Source organism: Opisthocomus hoazin, chromosome 4 (assembly GCF_030867145.1).
Source record: "Opisthocomus hoazin isolate bOpiHoa1 chromosome 4, bOpiHoa1.hap1, whole genome shotgun sequence".
Lineage (NCBI taxonomy): Eukaryota > Metazoa > Chordata > Aves > Opisthocomiformes > Opisthocomidae > Opisthocomus > Opisthocomus hoazin.
Window position 1 is genome coordinate 56,250,313 of NC_134417.1, and position 24,944 is coordinate 56,275,256.

The 24,944-nt window shown below is 40.2% G+C and overlaps 1 protein-coding gene across 1 annotated transcript in view; it reads left to right on the forward strand.

The window, feature by feature from the left end:
• JAZF1 (JAZF zinc finger 1) overlaps positions 1-24,944 on the forward strand; it is a 196,760-nt gene that overhangs the window by 164,910 nt on the left and 6,906 nt on the right. The window contains exons 3-4 of the mRNA XM_075417437.1: positions 549-745; positions 22,363-22,532. Of these exons, the coding sequence (XP_075273552.1) occupies positions 549-745; positions 22,363-22,532 (367 nt within the window). The remainder of the gene's footprint in view (positions 1-548; positions 746-22,362; positions 22,533-24,944) is intronic.

Sequence of the window (24,944 nt, forward strand, 5' to 3'; positions counted from 1 at the left end):
TTTGAGAAACTCAAATTTAATTGGACATCTTGTATGTCAGGCAACATTGTCTAAAACCTTTAGAGAAAGGATGTGTTATCCTAAGTTGGAAATGATGTATCTACACAATCTGATTCATACTATCCCTTTAACCTTCAGATTCAATACATTTGCCCCTAACATTTTTCTCCATTATAGCTATTCACCTACTTTTTCACAGAAGAATTGAGTGTAGTTATTGTAAAGGATCCGGTATAGTTATTATAATATTGTGTTCGATGCTGATCTCTGGTTGGAGTTTAAAAAAAGTGTGTGTTTGCACGATGCAAATGTCTAATGTAAGTTCTGTCAAAATCAGAAGCAAATGGCCCAGATATTGAACACTGGAATAATGTTGTTGATGGAGAAGTTTGTATACTTGAAATCTGTGTATTGCAGAGGAACTTCTCATGGCTGAGTTTGAAGCTCCATTTGGTGACTGAGGGCGAAAAATACTTACGATCTTTACTTAAAGCTTGCTTGCGGACAGTGTTTCAAGCCTCTCATCCTCATGATTGTCCTTGTTCTAGATTTATGACTGATGCAGCTCGACGTGAGCAGGAGTCTTTGAAGAAAAAGATTCAGCCAAAACTCTCTTTGACTTTGTCAAGCACAGTGTCCCGTGGGAATGTGTCTACTCCACCTCGCCACAGCAGTGGAAGCCTTACTCCTCCAGTCACCCCTCCAATCACTCCCTCCTCTTCGTTTCGCAGTAGTACTCCTACAGGTAAGCACCTACTGTTTCGTTTATCCCAAATAAACTAGCAATTTTGCTACATGGCATTTGGAGAACGGTAGATGTACTGAGGCATTGGGAAAAACCCCTAAAAATACACAAAAGCTTTGAGGTGTTTTATTTGCATTTGGTTTGCAATCTCTAAAATGTGTTTGGGTGTTTGTTTCCAAACTCTTTTGGTAAAGCAGAGAAGGACATTAACTTTAAAAATCACAGCTGAAATTATTACACAAAGAAACTGACCTTACCAGAAACAACAAATGTGCAACAGACCCCTTACGTATCAGTAGGAGAGCTCTGCACATGGTACAGTCACAGTTTAAGATACAAGTAAAAGTGGTCGGGATCTTCCACATAATGTTCAGCTGCTGTCATAATGTAGGCATGACTTTCATTAGGAAACTGTGTTCAAAGAAAGTGATGTATGAAAGAAGTGATGTGCATTTTCTTCAAAAAGAAGTATGCCAGTGGTTTTCCCAGGTGTAAAATTCCTGGGAATTTTTTTGTACTGATTAGGGAAGCTGAACATTACTTGCTGTGCTGAACCAGATCTCTTGGCCCAAGTCAGTCTGGTTTACATTAGGTAGAGATCTTGTCAGATAATTCTGGTAACGATTCAGAATGAATACCAGTATTGCCTTCTAAAAAGCTGAATGTATATAATACACCCGTTCTGTTCTGGAATAAATAGGCTTGACATACTCTTCTTAAAAGGAAATCACATGAGCATCCCTGCTTTGATAAACTGCTATGCCATGTGTTTTATATAAGCTATTTAATGGTTTAGTATTAAAGATTAAATGGAAAAGTTATAGTGGTCCTTGCAACACTCTGGGAAGTTCTGAAGTGAATTGGTTGTTCAGTGTGTCCTTGGATATGAAAAAGGGAAGGAATTTGAGAACAGCTAAATGATAAATTCCTAATGTAATACTGAAAATTTTAGAATTAAGTATTTTCTTAATTATCTCCTATTTGAAACAAACTGATACATTTCCTTGACATCCTACAGATGTAAAGGAATTTCTGCTTTCTTTTGTTTTATTTTTTGTACAGCTCCTCCTGGAAAGGCTAATTCATGGTGTGGTCAGGTAGTATGACTTTGCGTATCTGTTAGGAACACTGGTTAGCTATGTACTCTTTGAAACATGTTCCATCAAATACTAAAGAAAAAAATCCAATATCTGTCTCCTGAAATACTTATTTATATATTTTTCAAACTTTTCAAGTTACTCAGAATGTTGTTTTACCTGTAGCTAGGAGAATCAGCTTGTTTTGGCTGAGTTTCTGGGAGTCTTGCCTGCTAGGTTATAAATAATTCCAGCTTCCACTTTCTGCACCCTCTGTTCCAAGTTCCTCATTGGAGCCCCGTTCCAAGGTTAGGGTTTGTAGCAAAAAATCGTATATTCTTTCTGAAGATTTTTTTATTATTATCAGCTATCAGCTGAGTTGCATTTCAGCAGCCTCACTCCAGAATTTATGTTTTTATCATCTTAAAGGTTTTTCTGGATCCAAAATAAGCATTGAGATTTTTCTGATAACTACAGAATTTTTTCACAGTGTTTGCTTGGCACAGGATTTTGTTCTGCATTATAGGTGTAACTTTCATAGATGAGGTGCTCCGAATCCTGCCGCGGGTGAGTTTCTGTTGGTGCAGTGCCTGCAGAGGGAGCTCAGGAAGACCAGCAGACTAATTTCAGATAGGCAGCTCACATGTCTGTTACTGGCTGATGTAAATCTTTTTCCCTGAAGAGCAAGTATATATGGCAGTCAGCTAGCAAGGTGATAAAACCAAGGCTAGTTAGCCAAGATCTGTTTCAGGGAAACAATTTAGAGCATGTAAATCATCCTGCATTTCAGCCTCGCGGTGCCTACCCACCTTTCAAGCCCTACAGGCATACCCTCCACTGCATCCAGTGAGAATGAAGAATATTGCTGTGTATTCCTTCTGTGCGATCCTGTTTGATTTGTACTCCGAGCAAACTCTTGTTAACCCATCTTTGAATACAGGTAAACATGTATGTTGTGGTAACTTCAGAAAAAAAAGCAGCTGTTTTTCCTTAGGTTGTCCGAAAGGGCGTCATCTGGGTTGATGTTAAGTATTTGTTGCATCCAAATATAATCATTGTCCTCATCATCCTTTAGACCCATACTTTGCCAAAAATAAAATGGGATTTCTTTGACCCAGTTTATTAATGAAACATTCAGAATGGCAGTTTCTCTTTTATTATTTCCCATCTCACTTGTTTGATACTTTGTTAGGGTACCAGACTTCAGCAGTGTGCCTGGCATTACTGTTACTGCACAAGGTGTAACTCCAAGATGGTGCCACTTCAGATGCCAGAGAGAAAGCATGCCTTACAGGCTGGTGAGATGGCATACAAATATGCATGTCCCTCAGCAGAGACTGTCTGTCCTATATGGCTGTTTGCCATTCTTGTTTAAGGTAGAAAGCAGGAACCTCAGTAGGCTTTGAGTCCCATTTTCCATGCAATATCCTTCCTTTAGGTATGCTGCTTGTCTTGTCTTTGCTAGGTGTGATAAGTCTTATCTCGGGTGAAGCCAGCAGCTGCCTGAATCCCAGTCACCTCTCCGCATGTCCTTACAGCTAAGTCCCGCCATTTCCTGATGCTGTTAAGCTACTGTTGCCATTTTCCAGCAAACCGTAATTTCATATGATTATCTCTCATCCATGTATTGACCAGGCTGGAACCCACTTAGCTTGTGAAATTTGATAAGGAACAGTTCAAGGTGGTTTGGCTGCAGAGAATGTTTGTTAAGTTTTGCAGTAAAAATCCATGCCAAAAGACTGTGGGCCAAATTCACAGACAGAGCTGAGCAGCTTCCAAGCTGACACACATACATGCTGCAAATGTTGCATGTGTATGTATAGCACCTTCTTCTGCATAAACGAGATTATTCATGTAGAAGCAGAAATACTCAGCAAAGAAGTGTGCTCTTTAAGGCTCTTCTCAGGTAATGAGGTAGACATGTATTTATCTGCAGACTCTGTATGTGTTAGTCTTCTGAAACGGCCCATTTGTGGCTTTGGTGGGAACCAGAAATGCAGCAGTTATTTTCGGTACCTCCCCTCTGTTCCCTCAGGGTGACTGGCATGTGCTCTCTGCTTACATTTGGCTTTTTGTTCCCTCTCCTATAACGAGTTTTCTCTTCTGCTTAAGACCTGCATCCTCTAATGATTGCAGAAAGTTCACTTTAAAAATTTGTTCCAGTTTTGGTTTTAACAATAGTGTCTCCCAGGAGACTTTGTTTAGTAGGCTGAAATGCCCTTGTTAGAGTTCACAGGCAGGATTTAGCAGAAGAAATGGCTTCCATCAGCAATACAGACTCCTTAGGGTGATAGGGAAATATAGCTAAGTAGCACCAGCACATAGCTTATTTTGGAAAGATGTTAACAGTCTGCAAACATTGAAATATCTCTTTATTTAAGGAGCAGTCAATTAAGTCACAAAAACTTGTGTTGCCTTTATTTTTAAATGTCAATTTTAAACCCACAAAACTAATGAAGTCTAGTTACGGATAAAAACGGGGCTGACATTGCATCTTTAACATACGCTGTTAATTTTTTAAATGTTTTCATACATCTGTGTGGCTCACAGATGAAATTTCCACCCCTGACTTCCTGGCTTTTGAGTGTAAGTCAGAGCATTGACATTCCTTTGAAAACTATATCTCTTCATACTGAAAAGCTTTAAAAATGATTCAGTGATAGTAACATTGGTAATTCATTATTAAAATAACCTGGTCCCAATTTTAGTTTACAAAGTAATTCATATTAATAAGTCTCAGACTTCAAAAAAAGCGCGCCACTTTTGCATTGAAGGAGTGCCAAAAATCATCTGAAACCACTGTTTTGTGTGTGTTTGTTTTTTCTTCCGTATTTATGACAACTCCCCCCCCCCCCCCCCCCCTTTTTTTTTTTACCCCCTCCAAAAAATGATTCCAGGCCTGGGATAGTAGATTTCAGCCTGGAGTGAATTTTTGGCCACCTTATAAATCCTGAAGCAAGAGCTTAATACTACCAACTGGCTTTTTAATGGCTTGCCCACCCCTCTAAAAAAGCTGGAATATGTGAAAACCTCATAATTAGCATTACATTTTGCTCTGAAGAAACTGGCTCTCAGAACTCCTTTCCTGTTTATTTTGATGTTAATAGATTACAAGTTATAACATTTATGCTGTTTTAATAGGTTTATAGACCCACTTACTGCCTGATCGTGTTGGGCAGTGGATGGCAGCCAGTCCTGGCAGCAAGCATTGAGGAGGCTATGGTTGGTTGGAATAGTTGCGGCTGTCTGTCAGTCCTTCCACTTGTAAAGGAGATGAAAGAGTGAAGTTTTCATGGGTGGTCGTAGCTGACCCCATGAGGGAATTGGCAAGTCCCATTTTGATTTGCAGCTGTCATTTAAGTAGGTGACTAAGTATTGGTTTATCTTATTAATTAGAATGAATGCCTTTCTGGGGAGTCATATTTGTGCAGTCATTTTTGATTGTCTGCATTTGAAAGATTTTACCTTTCCTTAATATGACAGACTTCTTTGAAATTTCCACTAGTCCGATCTCAGTATTTACTGAAGTAACCCTATTTTCAGCCCACAGAAAATACCCAGCCTTTCAATCTCTTTTTTTTTTCTTTGTAGTAAAACATGAAAGTAATGATTAATTTGGAGTAAAAAATAATTTGTAGGATTTGCCTTAACCTTTAAGGAATCTAAGATCTAAACAGTGATGTTGTAATATAACGTGCTTAGAAATTCAGTACAGCAATATTTTAAGACTTTAAAAAAACCCTGTGACTGAGGCTTTCAAGTTAGTATTATTGATGCAGAAACCATTACATTTACCATCTGAGGACATTATTTGAATGACTATTTAGTAGATCTATAGTAGCTGAGTAGTTTTTTAGATATATGGAGCATATTCTTAAACTGAAATCAAGACCGCTTTGTAGCTGTGTCAGTAATTCTAAAACTGCGCTGTTTCAGCCAGTTAGAACATATAAAGTGAAGTGGGCCAATTTTTTTCTAATAAGTCATAATAGTGGTGAACCATGACTTTATATAATGTGATTTAAAGACAGAAAGTGAAATTCAATATATTTTCAATAAAAAAAAAAATCAGTGTTCACTTAGTGTGTATTTTCACACCCTGGTGTAATTAGAAGAACTTTTGATACCTAGCATGCCTGCATTCTTAAATATATACAATGATTTTAAATATATTTGTTTGTTGGAAGTTTACTTAAACTAAATTAAAGAGAATCTTGTCGCTTTTACATCATTAGGGAATATCTTCTAAGATTAAAATAGTGTATATATAAACATTCAATAAAATTAATAGATTCTTATAACTCAGCCTGTTAATCTCTTCTCTAATTCAGATGGATTTTGTTCAGTATTCAAATGCAACTACTGGGAAAACAGTGACCAAAAAATTGAGCTTCCTTCATGTGTTAACAAGAATTCTTGCTACTGGTGAAATAATTTTGAGCTTCATTGTTGCCTCTATGGGGACTAATTTACAGGGGAGAAAAGTATGTGTATTACAGCTAAAGATCTCCTTTCTGCTCCTGCCAAAGCAGTTGGGATTCAGAAATGAATCTGTAAGGATCCACCTTGCTTCTGGTCCATTAAGGACTTGTCTGTTGAGGGAGCTTTGGTTTTGGGAAGCAAAGCACTGTGTGGCAGTTTATGAGTTTTCCCAATAAACCTTGTTATCTCAAATAATGTTATCTTAATGACATGAGATATCGTTCCTATAATTCTGTTGTACAGCATTTGCCTCCATGGTTAACTCATAAAGGAATCCCAAGGGTCTTCTCTTGAATTTATTCCCTTTTCTTTTCCAAGAATGCAAAAGTTGAAAGAAAACCACCCATTGTTTGCTGGTAATAGCAATCAAAAACACAAATAGTAACCAGTCATTGGAAATAGGCTTTGAAATAGAGTAACAAGCGTGCCGGAAACTTAATATGGTTTAGATTCTAAATATGTGTTTAATTTTTGTTACTTTAAGTTGTTTAAAAAATGCATTGTCTTGTTGTAATGCAAAAGCTCATTCCTCTTCATAGGTATCAAAGCAGCTGACGTTTCGGTACAGTTTCCATACGTTAGGCTTTTAACAATGAAGTAATCATATGGTACAGACAGCTGTTACACAGAGTGCTAGAACAGCACATTAAACAGAATCCAGCAAGAAAAAGAGATCTGCTCAGCTAAGATGCTTCATAAATTTCAAATGGACAGTAGAAATGTAAAATAACAGGGGTCCCCCCAAATGAACTGAGGACTGAGAGGAGGAGTTAGGTGCTCACACTTCTTTTGTTTATGGATGTGCTATTAATACGTAGCCAAATGAATCTGAATTTGTAGCAGAGCTGCTGTTTCTATCAGAGTCTTTTTGGCTTTTGTTAGCAGGTGGCATTTCTGAACCCCGTGTTAGGTTGAATCAGAGTAGACTGTGAACCATTAAATCCACTACTCATTTGAGAATCTGCAACGGCCTTTTCTTTGGGCAGTGCAGATTGGCTCGATACTACTACGGCTAGAGAGAGCTTGCTCTTTTGTGGCAGGCTTCTTTTTTTTGGGATAGTGCACTGCAAAACACTCTTCGATTAAGATTTTAAAGGTGCTTGAAATTAGACTTGGGAGTTGGAACAAGTCAGTGGAAATAAGTACACGTTGATGGCTTTTTGAAAATCATGCCACAAATTCAGGCCTGACTTTCAACGCTTAAGAAGCATTCTGTCAGAATGGAATGAAGTATTCTGCACTTGTAGACTTGCAAGCTCCAGTATTTATGTATGCCCAAAAGCCTAACTTTAGCCATTCACTTGAAAAACTCTTCACCTGTGTTAGTGCGTTTTAAATGCTCAGGTTCAATTATTACACCTTATGTTAACGTAGCGTACTGTCATGCAGATGTAATTGAAATAATAATGAAAAGTAGAAATAGGAGATCAAATCCCAGGGCTTTTTTATTAAATTGTTGCTGAGAAGTGGGCTGAGTGCGGTACATTTTTGTATGTTTGCCATACAGGCTGTCTAGCGGAGTAAAGGATGAACCAACCAACTTCTTATGCAGCTTGAAAAAACACACTTTCAGATGTCTGAGGAACCATCTCATTAGTTGTTCAGATTGACAGAAGTTTCTACTTGCTTAATTGCCTGTTCAGAGACTGAAGAACTTGTATGCTATGTTTTTATTAAAAATCAGATATATAGACCCACACTTGTATAAACAGTATGGGCAAATAACTGAGCCATACTTCACAAAATGAAGACCAAATTCTGTACTCCAACATAATGAAAGTTTGTCTGAATGCATTCAGTATTTCAGGCCTACAAGGTCCGATAAAATCTATGATAAAATACCTTCAGGCAACTGTATTGTGGTCTGTAGCAGAACTTCCCTCTGAGGGATTTCACTGGTGCCAGGATTTCACATTTCTGTGCAGATGACGAAAGTGAACTTTCTTCATAATTACTGGAGCCAAAATGGTTCCATCTAATTGCAGGTTTGGGGGCCTATGTTAATCCTGCATGCTAATTAATACATACATATGTTTGCCCAGCATTTAGCAGTCTGAGGCACCTATTCTAGCAGAGCCTTGCGGGTGTTCTTGTAAAAAATAAATACATATATAATAATTAAAAAAATAATGAATGGCATTGTGCAAAACAGTTGATCAACATGTGAGTTAACTATAATATGTGTGTGCTTAGACATGGAATGAGATTTTAGCATGAGCTTTTGGCTGAGGTTGTGACTGAGCATGAATAATAAGTAAAATCTGTGGTAGTTTCTAGTTTCTGCCTTAAGGAATAAAGCTATAGTAGGGGGTTTCCAATAACAATGAAAAATGGTAAGTAGAAGTGCAATTATTTCCTATAGGGGTTTTCTTAGCACAGGTTGGATTTGATCCCAGCAACAGCTAAAAGATCTTGTTTTTTCAGAGCAAGATACATTCACCTTCTAGGGGTCCAGGCGCTAACTTCATACATATTCAGCTCTTTCTTCCAGTAATTCAGAGTGAAAAATGCTCAAGTGCTTGTCACTGTGCTTGGTTAAGTACTTCAGAAATTGATCTTTTTTTTTCTAGCAGTCATCTTCTGTCAGATTGCCATCCAGGTTCCTTAGAGAGGCAGGAGTATGTGTTATATTGGTTACTCACTGACAAAACCAAACCAAAAGAATTACATTCCCAGAACATACTGAAACTTAAGTTTGAAAGATCTTTGGAGCAAAGATGATCTTGAATTGCATGCACAGCAACAGTGCTGTTGTCATATTTCAGCCGTGACTGCATGGCAAATAATAATCACTAACTTATAGCCCCTAATCTAACAGCTTGAAATTATCATGAAGAAGTTCATTATGCATGAATTTGTGGCTCAGTGATTTCCAAGTAGATTGTATGGAAGTAACTGTATCCTGATGTCCCGAAGCAGCTGGAAGTCTCTTCTGCCGAGAGACCACCAGCAGACTGCTTGTAACTCTTGTTGCTCCTGTTTTCTTGACCAGTTTTTGTAGAATTTCGTGGAATTCTGATAAAGTGGTGGCAATAAGTAAAAGTAACTTCCAGTGACGGATTAGTTTCTCTTACTTACTGTTGGAGATAAACAGTAACGTCCTGTAGGAGTGTGGAGTGGGCTCTAGCACCAAGGTGTTCCGGAGGGTCAAGAGTCAGGAGGGGAAGTGGATTAGGTGTGCAGAAAGTAAAAGGGAGAGAGATTTTGCCGAAGAAATCTAAACAGGACAAGTGTTTATAAACAGAACTTTTCTATTGTTATTTCATTTTTATCTTTCAACTGCCAAAGCGTATCTTGATTTTTCTCCTTTGTACCATTTCGTTACATGCCATTTATTGAAATCTAGCTGCGTGATTACCTGGGTACCTGCTCTGCAGCTTGGCTGGACCCGAAGAGCAGGATGAGTTGGCCCAGGCTTGATGACTGTTTCTCTTAAAAGGGAGTCCATGGTGTCCTTTTTTGTTTCTTTTTTTGTCTCCTAGGCTAAACTGTAGTCTTTGAGGACTTTGTAACCCCCAGCTCCCCTTTGCCTTATGGGAATTGTCTGTTTTGTTTCACAGTGGGTTTGGGACTCCCTAAAGGCCACCTCTTCCAATGCGGATGGAGCGTGTGAGAGAGGAGTGTCGGTTACGTGTTTGCGAAGAGCATAGGGCCCCAGGCGCCTGACTTCGGTTCTTTCAAAGTCCTGTAGCTTGGGGGTACGGATCCTGGAGTATTTCTGCAGGGCTGTGCTAGATAAGCCAGCATAACCCATGAGCATCTCACTTCTTCAGAGGTTTGGGATTGCCATTGATCCAAGGCCATAACCTTGTAAAGATGGAGCAAAATGATGGGGATTCTCCCGTGATTAACTTCTTCTATGGTTTTCACAAGGACACATACCATGATAACCTCCCCTACGTAGTCCTTTTTTTAAGTCCATCCTAAACTAACTTGTAACCTAAGTACAAAAAGGCCTATACTGCCTTCACAAAATGAAATTATTTTAAAGTCATGCTTATAAAAATTGAAATTATTTTTAAAGTTAAAAGGCCATTTGTAAGTCTATATAGAGGACTAAGACTAAGGTAGAAATAGCTGATGGGGAAGAACAGGGCTGTGCTGTGAGGGGAAAATATGCAAAGGTGAGGTTTTTTTGGTCACAATTCTTCTCATAGCTTTCTTCTGCATTTTCTGTTTTTCTTCCTTTTCCTGCTTTATGGGTGCATTTCCCTTATAATTCTCTTTAAATTTCTCATTTGCTCTTTAACTTGGCAGTAAAAATGTGTTGAGCCCAGTTTGCTATAAAAATATGTTCTGGGAAGATTGACTCAGTTGCCAGATTTTGTGCTTTCCTGTAGAACTCTGAATCTTGCCAGAGGAGAATGTACAACAAAAATTTAGAATTGCATCTTATTTATCTCATCTCGCTCACTATAGGTAGCTTTACATGTAAACTCGTGTTTGTTGTACTTCATCTTCCCAGCCCCTGCAGCGCATTCTTGTTGCATAGAGACGTAAATTGCACCAGCAATTGTAAAGCTACTGTGCTGTAGAATTGTATTTTAGTTGCACATACCTGTAATTAATTGTATGGGAATTTTCACAGTACTCTCCCCAGGGAACAATTTCATTCAAAACTAACCAAGTTGTCTAGACTATAACAACTCATAAAATCATCACTAGTTTTGGTTTTTGAGCTACAAAGCAGCAATAGAAACATGGCTTGTAGATTTAAAGTACTTCCAAGCACAGGAACTGTTTTATAATCCCCATCGTAGTAGTCTAACCTGGCAAATTGTTTTTAACAGGATTGAGCACAGAAAATGTACAATAAGCTTAAAGTAAAGCTTATCTCTGTGTTAATTTGTGATGGGATTTTTTGGTGTAGAAGTGCACCCACTGTACATGGACCTTTCTTCCTCCGAATGTGTAAAAAATACACTTTGTGTGGAAAGCACATTGTGCCTGCCTTTTACAGCTTGTGGCATAACTGGTTTAGAGTAGGAATAGCTTGACACTCAGAAAAGGAACTTCAGTAGTCTGGGTAACAATGACGGCATTTGTGTTTGTGTGTTTATACTGCAAGGGCCAATTTGTGCAAGGATTTGGTTTTTTTTATAAGTTATCTGCTAATTACCTTGAAATTACTAACTGAAAGCACAAATGTTTTTCAGAAAGTTGAGAACTGTAGTTAGGCACATGGAACTTCTAGGTGCTTATTTAAATCATGCCTATGTATATGCACATATATATACATATATGTATAAAATATTACACTGCAAGTTGGAATGGGATTTGTTTGTACCATTGCAGTGCCTCGAGAACTGAAAAAAATAGCTCTAGCTATACTAGTGCTGTATGTCTGCATACTGAAAGCAGTTACGGTTTTCAAGGAGTTTTTACACTGCCTAGCAGGAAAAAAAGCATACTTATTTAGGGCAGCACTTCAGTGTGCTGAAGATGGTGAAACTTCAGCAAATGTTTGAGTTTGCCTTGCACTGTAGCCAAAGCAAATCGGAGGCAGAAAAAAGCAAGGACTAACATACCATTTCACACTCAATGACTTAAAACACAGACAGATTTATTTCACAGGGGAAATGGTGTATTATGAGTTGATGTTAGCCAGTATGTGATCATGAAAATGATGTAAAATTCTAGGAGAAACAGGGTGGTTTGTAGCTCTAGTGTATTACCAGCTGAGCTAAAGGCTAGGAAACATTTGATGACCCCAAAACTACTTTCTTGCCTCTTTAGCGCTTGTGACCTGGCAGGTGAAAGACACCGGCCTAATTCTTGCTGGAGATGAAGCCTGGTGCTTTGTCCATGCTAGCTTAGGCTCCTTCTTGAAGGTTTTTCCATAGATAGTCAGACAGCATCATTCATGGCAGTTTCTGAACATTTCTGCCTCTAACGCCAACAGATACAAGAAGCCAAGGAGCAATGGAAAATAACAACTTGAAAAATACTTTCATTTCAACTTCAGCCCAGTGATACATCTGAAACAACTCACGCCTGTTAACATAGGTTTTCTACACCTAATTGAAACAGTGATAGCTGTAAAGAAAGGTTTGTGGCAGCACACCAGGCATAGTGCAGATTTTATTTTATCAGAATTTTGTTTTTAAGAGAGAGGAGACATGAGTCCTCACTTAATGTGCTCTTACCAGGTGTTAAAAATGCATTTCTTTCTCAGAAACATGATGTAGGATTAATTAAAAAACATAACAGATCTTTCCTGTAGATTTTGTGCCTAGGCAGGATGACAAAAGCCTTGATTCTGGCTCAGTAATCAATAGACTTTTTAGTCCTTACTGGTAATTCTGAGTGTCGTCATTAGGGCTGTCTTTCAGGTTACACTGATGGAGTTTCTTAAATGGTCAGAGCATTTAAAAGCAGGTACAGAGAAGCGTTAAGTATATTTTCGTGCAAAATAAATCGTCCTGCCCTTCAGTGCATTGAAGTGGAGAATCTGCCATTGCCCATTGCCTCCCTCGTTGCTGGTCAGGGATTTGTAACCCTCATGGGGCTCGTAAGCATGAAATTCCCTCTGCCTGGAGCTGCTGAAAGAGCGCTGAGCTGCCCCGGGTCTCTGCAGCTCTGCCGCACCCTGGTCGTCCATGGGCAGCCTGCCGTGGGATCCCTTGGGCGTGATACAGCCCGTTCACTCATCAGGGTCCAAAGTCCGGCCCAGAAGCATCTTGGAAATCCCCAGGTAGCTGAATTCTGCTGAAATCAGCGGTGCTCCTCGTGTAGTGAGAGTGTTACCTGCACGATAGCAGCGATTCCTTGGATTGGAGCCTGGTCGTAGCTCGGTGCATCCTTGCTGGGTTTGTGCACTGATGGAGGCGAAGCGCACAGCAGTCGGGGTGGGTAAGGACTGTGTGCATTAGCAGTTTTATGGCCTGTACTGTAAGTGGCTGAATGGCTTTTGTACAGCTGTAAAGCATGTTTAACCCAATGTTATAAAACACGTCTCAAATGTATTTTCATAGCTTCATAAACTGTAGTTCATTTATGTAGGTCCTTTTTATTGTAATCCTTTATCTTAAACATGAAACTGTTTCCTGATACCGTTTCTACTTTTTTCTTCTTTTTTATGAAAAAAGGGGAAAGAAAAACTACCTTTTTGTTACATGCATCAGGAGAGTCCTTAAGTACAGTAATAGTGCCCTTTACTTGTATTTTGTATTTCTAACCTCAGAATGCAGGCCTAGCAACTAAAAAGCCAAAATAACATTAATTATGACTGTTCTTCACTGTGGTTTTTGGAGTATAAGTTTGAACAGATGTTTGGGGGGAGAGGAAGGGGGAGGAAGGATGGATTGTTGCTTAGCCCCAACTGGTTTTAATTCTTTCTTGAACATTTTGAGAATATCTTTAAACATTTGCCAGAGTTCAATTAACATCCCGTGACTAAAGGTGGAAAATGTCCTACTTTGTTTTTCTTCAAACATATACCTGCTCTTGCTGCTCATGCCAAAACCAGAGAAAGAAAGGATTCCAGCTGGCACAGGTTTTATTACTGTTACATTAATTTGCAGGGTAAGCCTCAAGTAGTTGGGAGGGGTCTGCTGGATGGATTTATTTATTTACTCTTTTTATTTTCATTATTTTAAAAAGTGCCATGTAAAACACTGCCATTTAATTACAGGAAGGTTATGCTCTTTTTTGGTGAGCTTTTAACAGCTTATTCTCATTTATATGAAGTTGTAGAAATCTAGTTTTAAAATATGTTTAAAGTAGAGATTGTGTTCTTGGCTTTGTCGTGTTTTTCCTGTACTGTGTATAAACAGAAGATTGTACATTATTGAAAGCCCTTTTTTGTGGCAAACAGGGTCGGGGAAAAAAGTTTATGTAAGAATGCAAAATAACTTCCCGAGACTATTGGCGCAGTGTGACCATAAAACCTCAACAGCACATTGTGCAGTGACATTACAACAATTTGCTTTAGCACCTCTGCAGCGTTCTCAGAAAGTCCTGTTCTACAAAACACATGCCGTGGTATCAGTTGACTGTGTTTTCCAGAATCAGTTCTTTACATGCATGTTTTTGTGATTAGTTGCCGTTTTGCAAGTAATTGGAAGCGGAGAATTTTTTTTTTCTTATTTAGCTTATTACGTATGTGTTTTATTTGCATACATTTATACATTCAATAAGCTGTAACATATCTGCTTATATGGGTGTGCAAGTTCCTTTTAGTGGATTTATAATCTCTGGAATGGAATTTTTTGTGTTTTAAGGACTATTCTTTGATAGACAGGTATCAAGATACAGCTATTTCAAGATACAAAATGGCACACAATTGCTCCTGAGGCCAGATAGAGTACAGCTGCTCCACCAAGCCTTTTATTTGCTCTGGAGGACTATTTTTTTTAACCTGGGTGTTATTAGTTCTGTTTCACTTGTAGCCCAAAATGGTGAGCAGATCTCATGTGTAATAGTTCTCAGTTTTACTGATAGTGAATAAGAATGTGTAATACTAATGTCATACTAATAATACTTTAAATAAAAACCTTTATTTTTTTACCTTTATCATTTTAGCTACAGGAATTTGGGGTTATTTCCCGTATAGGCTAGCTCAGCTGGAACCATTCTATACCAAAATACAGTATATTTGGTTCTGTGTTTTACCTGTAGGATGTTAAGTGTATGCGTGCTTTCCAAAGGGGATTCAAACCTTGTAATGGAATACGTCTTCAGTCACTTAAAATTCAGCGTGAGTTTACACTGAGCATTTAAACGAAAACTAAAGTGCTTTGAAATATTGGAATTGACTTATCTAACATTTCATTTAAAACACTGAGGTCATCTGTGGGTTGGGTGCATAACTACTTGTGGCTTCATCCTGTTTGAGGTATCACTCTCCAGAATAGCTGTGGAAAATGTCTTCAGACTGTCTCTGTGACTGTCCAGCTTACAGTTGCCGTTTCTGTGGCTGCTGTGAGAGAGGGTAGAGGATGCCCGGAAACGTCCACCTGTATCCGCTCTTCTGCTCCGCTCTGGTGAGACCCCACCGGGAGTCCTTCGTCCAGCTCTGGAGCCCTCAACACGGGAAAGACACGGACCTGTTAGAGAGGGTCCAGAGGAGGCCACAAAAATGACCAGAGGGCCGGAACACCTCTCCTGTGAGGAAAGGCTGAGAGACTTGGGGCTGTTCAGCCTGGAGAAAAGAAGGCTCCAGGGGGAGACCTTATTGCAGCCTTTCAGTACCTGAAGGGGCCTCCAAGAAAGCTGGAGAGGGACTTTGGACAAGGGCATGTAGTGATGGAACAAGGGGTGATGGCTTTGAACTGAAAGAGCATAGATTTAGATTAAATACGAAAACCAAATCATTTACTCTGAGGGTGGTGAGGCACTGGCACAGGTCACCCAGAGAAGCTGTGGATACCCCCTCCCTGGCAGTGTTCAAGGCCAGGTTGGGTAAGGCTTTGAGCGACCTGTCTAGTGGGAAGGTGTCCCTGCCACGGCAGGGGCGTTGGAACTAGGTGATCTGTAAGGTCCCTTCCAGCCCAAACCATTCTGTGATTCTGTTATATCCTTGCTTGCTTAGAGGTTCTCTCCTTCAGCAGACCCTACTGGCTGAAAGCTACTGTTTAAATAATGCAAACAAACAAAAAACCGTTTTTTTGTCTAACTTATTTTCTCTAGTACCTTGTGCATAATAATGTCAAGAACCGTGTTGCACTTTGTATTTGGATCTGTATTCACATCATTATATGAGGTACATTTTTTAAATTCTCATGGTGCTTGTTCACTAACTGAGCCTTGCTGCAGCCAGAGACAATAGAAAATTAGTTCTTCTGAGTAGCAGTCGTTCCTAAACAGCTTATTATTTAGCGCTTGACACTTGATCTGAGCTAGGAGAGAACTAGAAGGATGGGCGGTTTCTCCAGAAGACATTTTTCTGGCCAAATCCTGCTCTGACTAGTGTCATGAGGAAGAGCAGGATGCTGGCAGCGGCGACAGCTGCAGTGCGAGACGAGGGACATGCTCCTGGCGCGAGCGTGTGTGAGAGCGGCCCGGCAGCGAGCGCCGCAGACCACACAGCCTACGGGACCCGCCCGGCCCCAGGCCAACTCAGTAATAAGTTGTAATTGTTATTTTGATGGCTCTTTTGTGATCATGCAGAGGGATGGAGGTCTCTGCCAGCCTTGGCAAGTGCCCGTTTGACAAACCATAAGCATCTCAAGCAGCTCCCTCGAGTGACAGCTGAGCTGCCAAGCATGCAGTTGGCTTTGAGAACAGATTTGCCTCTCCTTTCCAGGAGCGCGGTTCAGAGAGGTTTCCTGGGATAAGAGAGAAAACTTTGAACTGTGTGTCCCTGCGTGCATTGGCTGAAGAAAGGCTCCAGCCTTCACCATCGTGAACCTAGGGCTCACTTGACGTAGATGCATAATCCAGACCCCAGGGTTGTGCTTGCAGTCGAAAATACCAGTGGCTGTAGTGCAACACAGTGCTCTGTTTAAACTACCTGGGCGGGTTCAGTTGTATCACATACACATTTACATCATCTTCATGGACGTGAATGATAGAAGTATTTTTGAAAATATGAGGAATTAATCTGAATAGACCTTTCACAGAGGTTATTAACTGTTTTGTATTTCATTGCCCCTAGCATTTATTTCCTGTGTTTTATATAAAGGAAGACTATTTAATTTCGAATGACTTGACGTGTCTTGGGATCAGCGGTGACTATCAGCTGTGGGAACGTTCTCCCTGCTGGTGATTGTGGAGGAGACTGTGCATCCGTGGGCACAGAGGGAAGAGGTTTCACAAATCCATAAATGCGCTTTAGTGGTAATCCCAAATTCACATAATATTAATAATTCACCTCTTTTATCAAGGAAGCTGTCACAGTATATGGGAATGCAAACTTCTTAACATAAGAAGTGTTCTCATAAAACTGTTTCTGTGTAATACAAACTGCAAGTCGCGCACGGGACAAGTGTGAAGCTGCATTTTTATGAGAGATCACTGAAATTACCATGAACTTTCAGTGACACTAGTGATGTTGGTTCCTGCTGCAGTGAGCTATTTGCTCGTAGTTAGTCATTGTATACTTAAACATATGCTTTCTGGTCACAAAAATAATTGGCAAGGATGTTCTGGGTTTGTTTTCTTTCATGGGAGGAGAAAGGAAGAACTCGTAATGTTCTTGATCAGAGGTCAAGATAGATCGTATTCTTTGTAATGGCACACACAGCTTGTGCTGGTTTTAATCAGCTTTGTCTTTTTTATATTTCAAGGCACAGTACAGAAGTCCTTAGAGCTAAAAAGTGAAATAATTACAAATGATGTGCACCTGCTAGAACCAAGGTCCATTTATTGTAAATCTCGTGGTGGAATGAATTTGCTCACTCAAAAGGCAGAATTTATCTTGGCTACAGTGGTGTGAATGCCAGATAAACCCCACAAAGAAAAGATAAGGCTTCAGATTTTCAGCAGTGCAGCTGGGATGTTGCCTGTTCCAGAATGTCAGATGATTAAGTCTCTGCAAAACGTTTGAGCTATTTAAATTACTGACTTCATCTGCAGTAGATGGGCATTCAAGAGGTGAGATCTTTGCAGTAGGATTAAGTGATGTTCTCGCTGACTTCAGTAACAAAACTGACTGGAAGAAGAGGTAGGGCAAGTCTTTATGATGCAGCTTTACTTCTCATCACACTACAAAGACTTCTCATCACGCGGGCAGTAGTCATGACCCCTTTTCGTGCATGTGTTTATTTTTGACAGATAAACTGCTGTGATGCAGACAGCCTTCTCTGTTGTGATGGATTTGTGTTTAAACACGGCATAAAAATTAAAAGAGAAATAACTTCCTGGAATACTTTATGACCCTGTATGTTTTCTGTCTTCTTATAACTCGCAGTTTTATGTAATACCTGGCTCTGATATGGCATACTATGCCAGCTGTGCCTACTGGTGTCCACCTCAAGTCCATGGCCACTTCAAGTCCCTCCACCAGTGGAGTCCACCTCCTCTTTGAGGAGCCCTGGCATTGTCTCAGCATGGAAAATTCCAGGAAAAAAACCCCGAAACTAGCATTCTTTCCTTGCCTTTGTTTTTGTTTTGTTTCATTTTTTAATATGCTGGGGGCAGCACAGATGAAGTGAGCCTTTTGACAGGACCACTGGCGTGAGGAGAGAAGAAATGGCTTTGTGGGCCAGGACTGAGGGAATAGTGCATGCAAGGGTGGGGGCAATATTAGGAAGATGTTTCTGAGTCATTTGGACGATAAAACATTGGTTTTAGGTTAGACTGAGGTAGAACTATGTAGGGTCTCTGAATGAAAGCCAGATGATGAAACTGGATATGGTGAAAAGCAACAAGCTAGGAAGGAGCCTCAGAAAAAGCATTGCCAGAGGAGAGAGGTGAAGACAGTTTTCTTGCTATTGTAGAACTAGTATTTAGTTACAGTAATAATGATGTGTATTTGTACATCACCTTGCTGAAGGCATGTGCTTCTCTATCACCCTTTCCCCTCCAGATATTTAGACACTTCCTCTTAAAGAAATGTGTGTTGTTGACTTTTGGGGGAGTTTTTTGCTATTCAGACATCTGAAGCCTAATTCCGATATTTTTCCTTTGAGTACTGCATGAGGAGAAATGGTAAGGGCATTAGCACGCGTGCTACAGGAACAGCGCTGCTCGGTCCCCCAGAAGGTCAGCATGCCCCAGCAGAGCGTCCTGTTTCCCATGTGCAGGGCAGCGTCCAAGCGGAGATCAGCGAGCCAGCTCTCTTGCAGCTCTCTGAAGAGTTATTGCAGACACTTGGCCAAGTCACACAGTTGTTACACCCTGGAACAGGCCACAGGTTAGATGCAAAGGTGCTTAATTTTTTTTTTCCCTTATAAAAAGTAAATATTTATAATTATTGTTGTGAAACACCAACCAACTTTTAAAAAAAAGAAAGCAAGCAAGCTATATCTTGATCAAAGTGCACTGCTGTGCTGGCGGTACCCCGGCAAGCTGCCGGCGGCTTGGCTTGCAGTTTGTACACCTGACGTGGAGCCGAGGGCCAGGGACTCCTGCTCAGCGTGGGAATGGCTTCGCAAAGCCTGGGCCTTACAGTACTTAATTAAAATACCTCATCTAGGGGCTGTTTATTATGGCAGCGCCAACCTGTGTGTTGTGCTTTTCATTTTTTTCTCCTTTTTTTTTCCTGCCCTCCTCTCTGATGTGTTGCACGCAATCAGTGAGGCACCGCATGGGTTGCTGCTCTTAGACACTGACAACTGAGGAAATTAAATTCTGAGGCAGAATCAGTTAAAAGCCTGACTAAATCAGTGTTGTTTTTCTCTAGCAACTGAAACAACAATTATTTAAAGGATAAATTTTTATTGCTAATGAATTTTTTTCAAGACAGTAAGGTTTGTGCATTTTGTTTATACCAGGAACCTCTTAAATACATTTTGGGATTTTAGGTTTGTTTTTTTTTTTTTTGAAGAGAGTACAAGCAATTGAGTTCAGTAGGACACTGTTAGATAAAAGCAGTGATAGACTGCAGTTCCAGCTTTGTATAAAGTAGTATGCCTTTCAGGTACTTGGCACCGTTAGCACTACTGCTTTGTGCAAGAAGAAATAGATATTTATATGGTTATTCATACTTGCAAAAGCTCACCATACTTGTAAAATTCATAGTGACAAGCCTGGATTTTAAAACTTAAGACAAGGGAGCATTTGCTTATACTGTTTAAACAACTCTTGACTATGCTAGACAAAATCTTGCATTTTGGTTCAGGTCAGCTAATTAAAAGAAAACCAGAAGGATGGTCTTATGGTCTTAAACCAATGCTTACACACATATTTTGGTTTTTTCCGCCTCTCTCTTTCAATGTGTCCACCTATAAGTGAAATGTAGCCAAAGTTGTTACAGAACTGGGTCTTACTGTACAAAGTTACTAGAAAAATTAAAAGGGTGCCCTGAAAGTACAGGAAAACCTATGGAAATGCATAATTGCAATGATTGCTTCTTTTCCCCCCCTGTTCTGTGTATCCTTTCCCTTATATAGCATATTGCATATTAAGTTTTGTAAGCCACTGATTGTTGTTTTATAAAAGCTTACTCCTTGTTATCATCAAAAGTAGTGATATCCTTAGTAGATGTTGTACAGTCTCGAAGGATGTTTTCTTTGGGAGGACAAAATATTATTTGGGGGGAAATCACCCACTCTTAAGGGGGCTTACAAGAGGGGTGATTGTAATGGCAAAAATTGTTGGTGTCAGTATTTAGAATTGTATATTTTCTCGTCCTGTGAGTGCATACGTGTATTTACAATAGGGTATTGTGTTGCATTTGCTTAAAAAAAATCCCCACTGAGCTAAAAAGTTTGAAAGGAACAGCTTGAGGATTTTTTTCCATCAAGATACAATCAGGGGCAGGAAATCGTAGAAGCAGAGTTGTGGTTTTGCCTCCATTTTTTTATTAGTTAATTAAACTATAACAACTCTTAACTTCATTTCAGGTTAACTGTTCCTAGAGTTCAGAAATATTTTAAGAGGTCAATAATGCTTTCTTTGGCTTTGGCTCGTTCGGTGTGGGAGAAGGAGCCACAGTCAGCAGGGCAGAGGTTTCCAGATGTGCTGCAGAGCGTGTGTGCGTGCGCTCATGTCGACGGTTGTTGGTGGTGGGAAACCGTCCGTCTTTCCTCATCTGCGCACCACCCTGTGCAGATGGAAACCACAGGAAAGAAACGTGGATAGCCTGACATCTGTAAACGGGCTTACAGTATCTGATTAAAGCCCCGGAGCCCTGAGTGCTTGCAGCTACCAGTTGACATGTGATTTTACTCAGCGATGGGGAGGTGCCGAGTCTGAGTGAGAGTCCTGGGGGAGGGGGAATCCAGAGGGAAAAGATGGAAACCATAGGTGTATGTTTAGTTTCGCCAGAAGCAAAAAAAACATCCCAAAGACCCCGTTGCAGCATGGGTTTTCTCTGGGAAGTCGGGATGTTTCTTTTTTCAAGTGCTGGGAGGCATCTGTCTGCGTTTTCTTCTCGGTGGGTAGAGCTGCTTAGGGGCGTGCACTGAAAGGGCATATGAGGGAAGCAAGCAGAGCCATGCAAGTGTCACATCACTGTCTTTAATAACGGGAGCTATTCCAGCACTCGGAGCCAAATCATCTTTCAGCACAAAGGATAAAATTTAGCAGAGCTGGGAAAGAGAAAGAAGAAAGGGGAGGTGAAACACAGCACCACCTCCTGCTGACACCACAGAAGTTTTCCCTCAGCTTTCCCTCTCTCCCTCTGTGCATATATTTTCTTTTTAATCAGCTGGGGCTCTTTCCTCCCTTCCTTTTTTTTTTTTTTAGCTGTATTTTTATAGTTGGAATTCTGCTTTCCTAATTTCTCTTGTTTCATATCTAACTTCTTCAGAGAATTTCATTAATAGTTATTGCAATTAAAAATAATAAATATACTCAGGATCAGCTGCTCAGATGGCTGTCGTAGCATATCTGGAACATAATGCGGTCTGTTCAGGGCAGCCACACAATGCAATTTATCCCCACACCTGAGGGAATGAATTTCACAACCATAATTGCTACAATATAATTCTTATTAATGTTGTGCTATAATTCCTATTAATTCCAAAGGGCTAGTAAATGCATTAGGACTTGTCAACATATTATTTTACACTGTTTATGATCTGTAGAATTACGCTCTTCAGTATTGTATTGCATAAAGAAAAGCCTTAAAATCAGCTTTAATTGCAGGGGAAGGAAAAAACCACATTTTCTATTTGGGCAGTAGGAGAGAAGGAAAGATCCTGGTGTTTGAGGAGTAATGAAACTGCATTTTAAAATCAGTCATTTAAACCTTCTGTGCCATGCAGTTAACACTTTATGAAGATATATTAATAATGCCTGTCCTGGTTATTAGAAAAAGAACCACTGGTGTCTTTATGAAGGAATAAATAACTATAAGAAAGATAGGTTTATGAAATTAAAAATAACTGTCTTCCAGCAAAGACAAAAGTAGGGAAATTACAAGTCATTGCAACTGATGTAATAAATGCAGAACGTGTTATCAGGCTGTGCTCTTATTTATTCTTGTTTTATCTCACTGCCCGGCTTTTCTAGGTAGTGAATATGATGAGGAGGAAGTAGACTATGAAGAATCAGACAGTGATGAGTCCTGGACTACAGAAAGTGCTATCAGCTCTGAAGCTATCCTTAGTTCAATGTGCATGAATGGAGGGGATGAGAAACCTTTTGCCTGTCCTGTTCCTGGATGTAAAAAAAGATACAAGGTAAGCAGTAGTGCAGACCTACCTTATTTCCCTTACTTGCGGAAGGGGCAGGGAGGAAAGCCTCTAAAATCAATTTGTACCTTTCTCATTTAATGGACTTTTCACGTTTATTTTTGTGGTATTTTAGCAGAGTGCATATTTTACTCCCTTCTCAAGCACAGCCAAGTTACTGGTTTTACAAAGGATGTAGCCTTTTGCGTCCCTGTCTGTCAAGAGAGATTACATACAGTGACTGCTGTGCTTTACACATTTTAACTAGCTTTCTATTGTTCAGACAAATTAACCACAGAATGCAGGAGGTACTACCAGCAAAATAATCTCTTGGGTCCCTTTCAGAGACACTAAATAAAAGGCTTCTGCCCATCAGTTCCAGAATGAATTCCTTCTGCTTAACTGCTAGAGATACTGCCTCTTCTTTAGTGAGACTGTGCCCAGGGTGCTTTTCCAGGTAAAGGTGATGTGTGGAAGGTGGTGGTTAAAGTTTTGCAAGTCAGAGGTCACCTCAAGAAGGCAGAAGCAGAGCCTTGCAGAAGTTCTGTCCTCGTTCTGTCCTGGGTCCGAGTTCCCATGACCCGTCTGCACAGCCGTCAGCGCGTGCAGGGCTTGCATCCCTCTGCGTGAAGTTCTGGGAAACAATTCCCCCCACACCCCTTTTTGATTAGTCTCCATCATGAAAAATATTTGTCAGTTTATGGGAGTGAAACATCTTTAACTTTGAACCTTGAGCTGGCTGGTATGGAATATGCGGTGATACTGTATGAGGACAGGAGTATTGCTTTACGTGAACCACAGCAGGGACAGATGAAATTGTATTGAACAGCTTGGACTTCAGTATGATATTCTGTACTCATTGACGTTTGGGAGCAGAAATAGCATGTTGGCATAGTTCTTCTAAATAATTTTCTGAAGTTTTTGCATGAAGTACTGGAAAGTGCAACCACTGACCTATACCCTAGAAAAAGCAGTGGTGGTTGGGTTGTTTTTATACTAGTTTTATTTTAGGGCTTCTCCTTTAAATAACTGAAAAACGGGGACTTAGAACAGAAATATGAAAGAGAAATAGGAAGAGCAGTAACATTTGAGATAAAACAGTTGTGACAAGAATGAATAAACTGTGCATGAAACAGTGTAGTGGACGAAAACGTGTCTCGGTGATGCTGCAGCTGTTCTGGACCACGACAGCTCCCACAGCAGCAAATCACAAGGCTCCGATTCGTATACAGATCCGTTAATACTGACAATTCTTACTTAAAACATGAGCAAGAAAGCAGTACGCTCGTTTCTGAGTGACATACAAGTCTGTTTTGCAGAGATTAGCCTGAACTGTGTAATGGTTACTCTCCTCTTCAGTTACAGGAAAAACTGAACACCATCTCCAGGGGCAGGGCAGAGGGAAACATGTTTTCAGACTATTTGCAAGTATTACTTTGCAGATGTACCCACGTTATGCAAGATTAATACTTTTCTCGCGTGTGGTAGAAGCTGTGCCAGATGAAGGGTATGGAACAAAAGCTAAATCCCCAGCTCAGGAAGCAAACAAGCCATGGTGATTGTTAGAAGTCACTGTGCCCACAGGGCATCTATGCATTGCAGAAAACACTCACTTAATGGCAAAGGCTAGAAGGAGAACCCTGTAATTTGCTACATCCTGTCTGTTCTCTGTTTGACTGCCAGCCCTCTGCCTTTTTATTGCCCAAATAAGCAAGCTGTTTCTGCCTGCTTCTGCTATCTTACTACCTTCATCTCAAACGCATGAGGACTGTCTAAGGGATATCTCGTACACCATTAATGTTAGAACAGTCGGACAGGGAACAAATTAACGACCCTAAGAGAGGCTGACAGACAGAGAGCAGCACCAGATAAAAATTACCATATTTTCCTAAGAGACTCACCTCTGTTTAGTCCTGATAGGAAAACACGTTTCCTTAAACTCTGCCTCACCTCGTTTCTCTTTTCTGTGGGCTCTGTTTCCTCCCTTTCTTCTTTTCAGCCTAATTCTTTTCTTTTCACGTTTTTATCTTTGTTTCCTTCCTTTTAGCTTTGTGTCAGCTGTGTTTCTTGTTTCCTCTTCATCCTCCTTCTGCTTAACCCCCTTCTCTGATGAATTATTTGCAGAGCCTGGGTAGGGAGTCCTGTGATCAAAGCACTGGGATTTTCTGGTGGGTACTGGATAATCACAGTCAGGGCTGTAAAACAATTACAGAGCTCCAAACAGGAACACGGGCATGCACATACAGTAATTGCCAGGCTCACTTTACGGCTGAGAAAGGATGCATTCCTTTAGGGACCGAGGAGGAAAGGAGGATATACACAGTTTTCTTTTGTCTGGCCTTAGGTGACGTACGTTTGAGAAGCAGAAAAGTTATTCTTAGATGTGTTATTTGTATTACCATACTGCTTAAAGGACCCGGT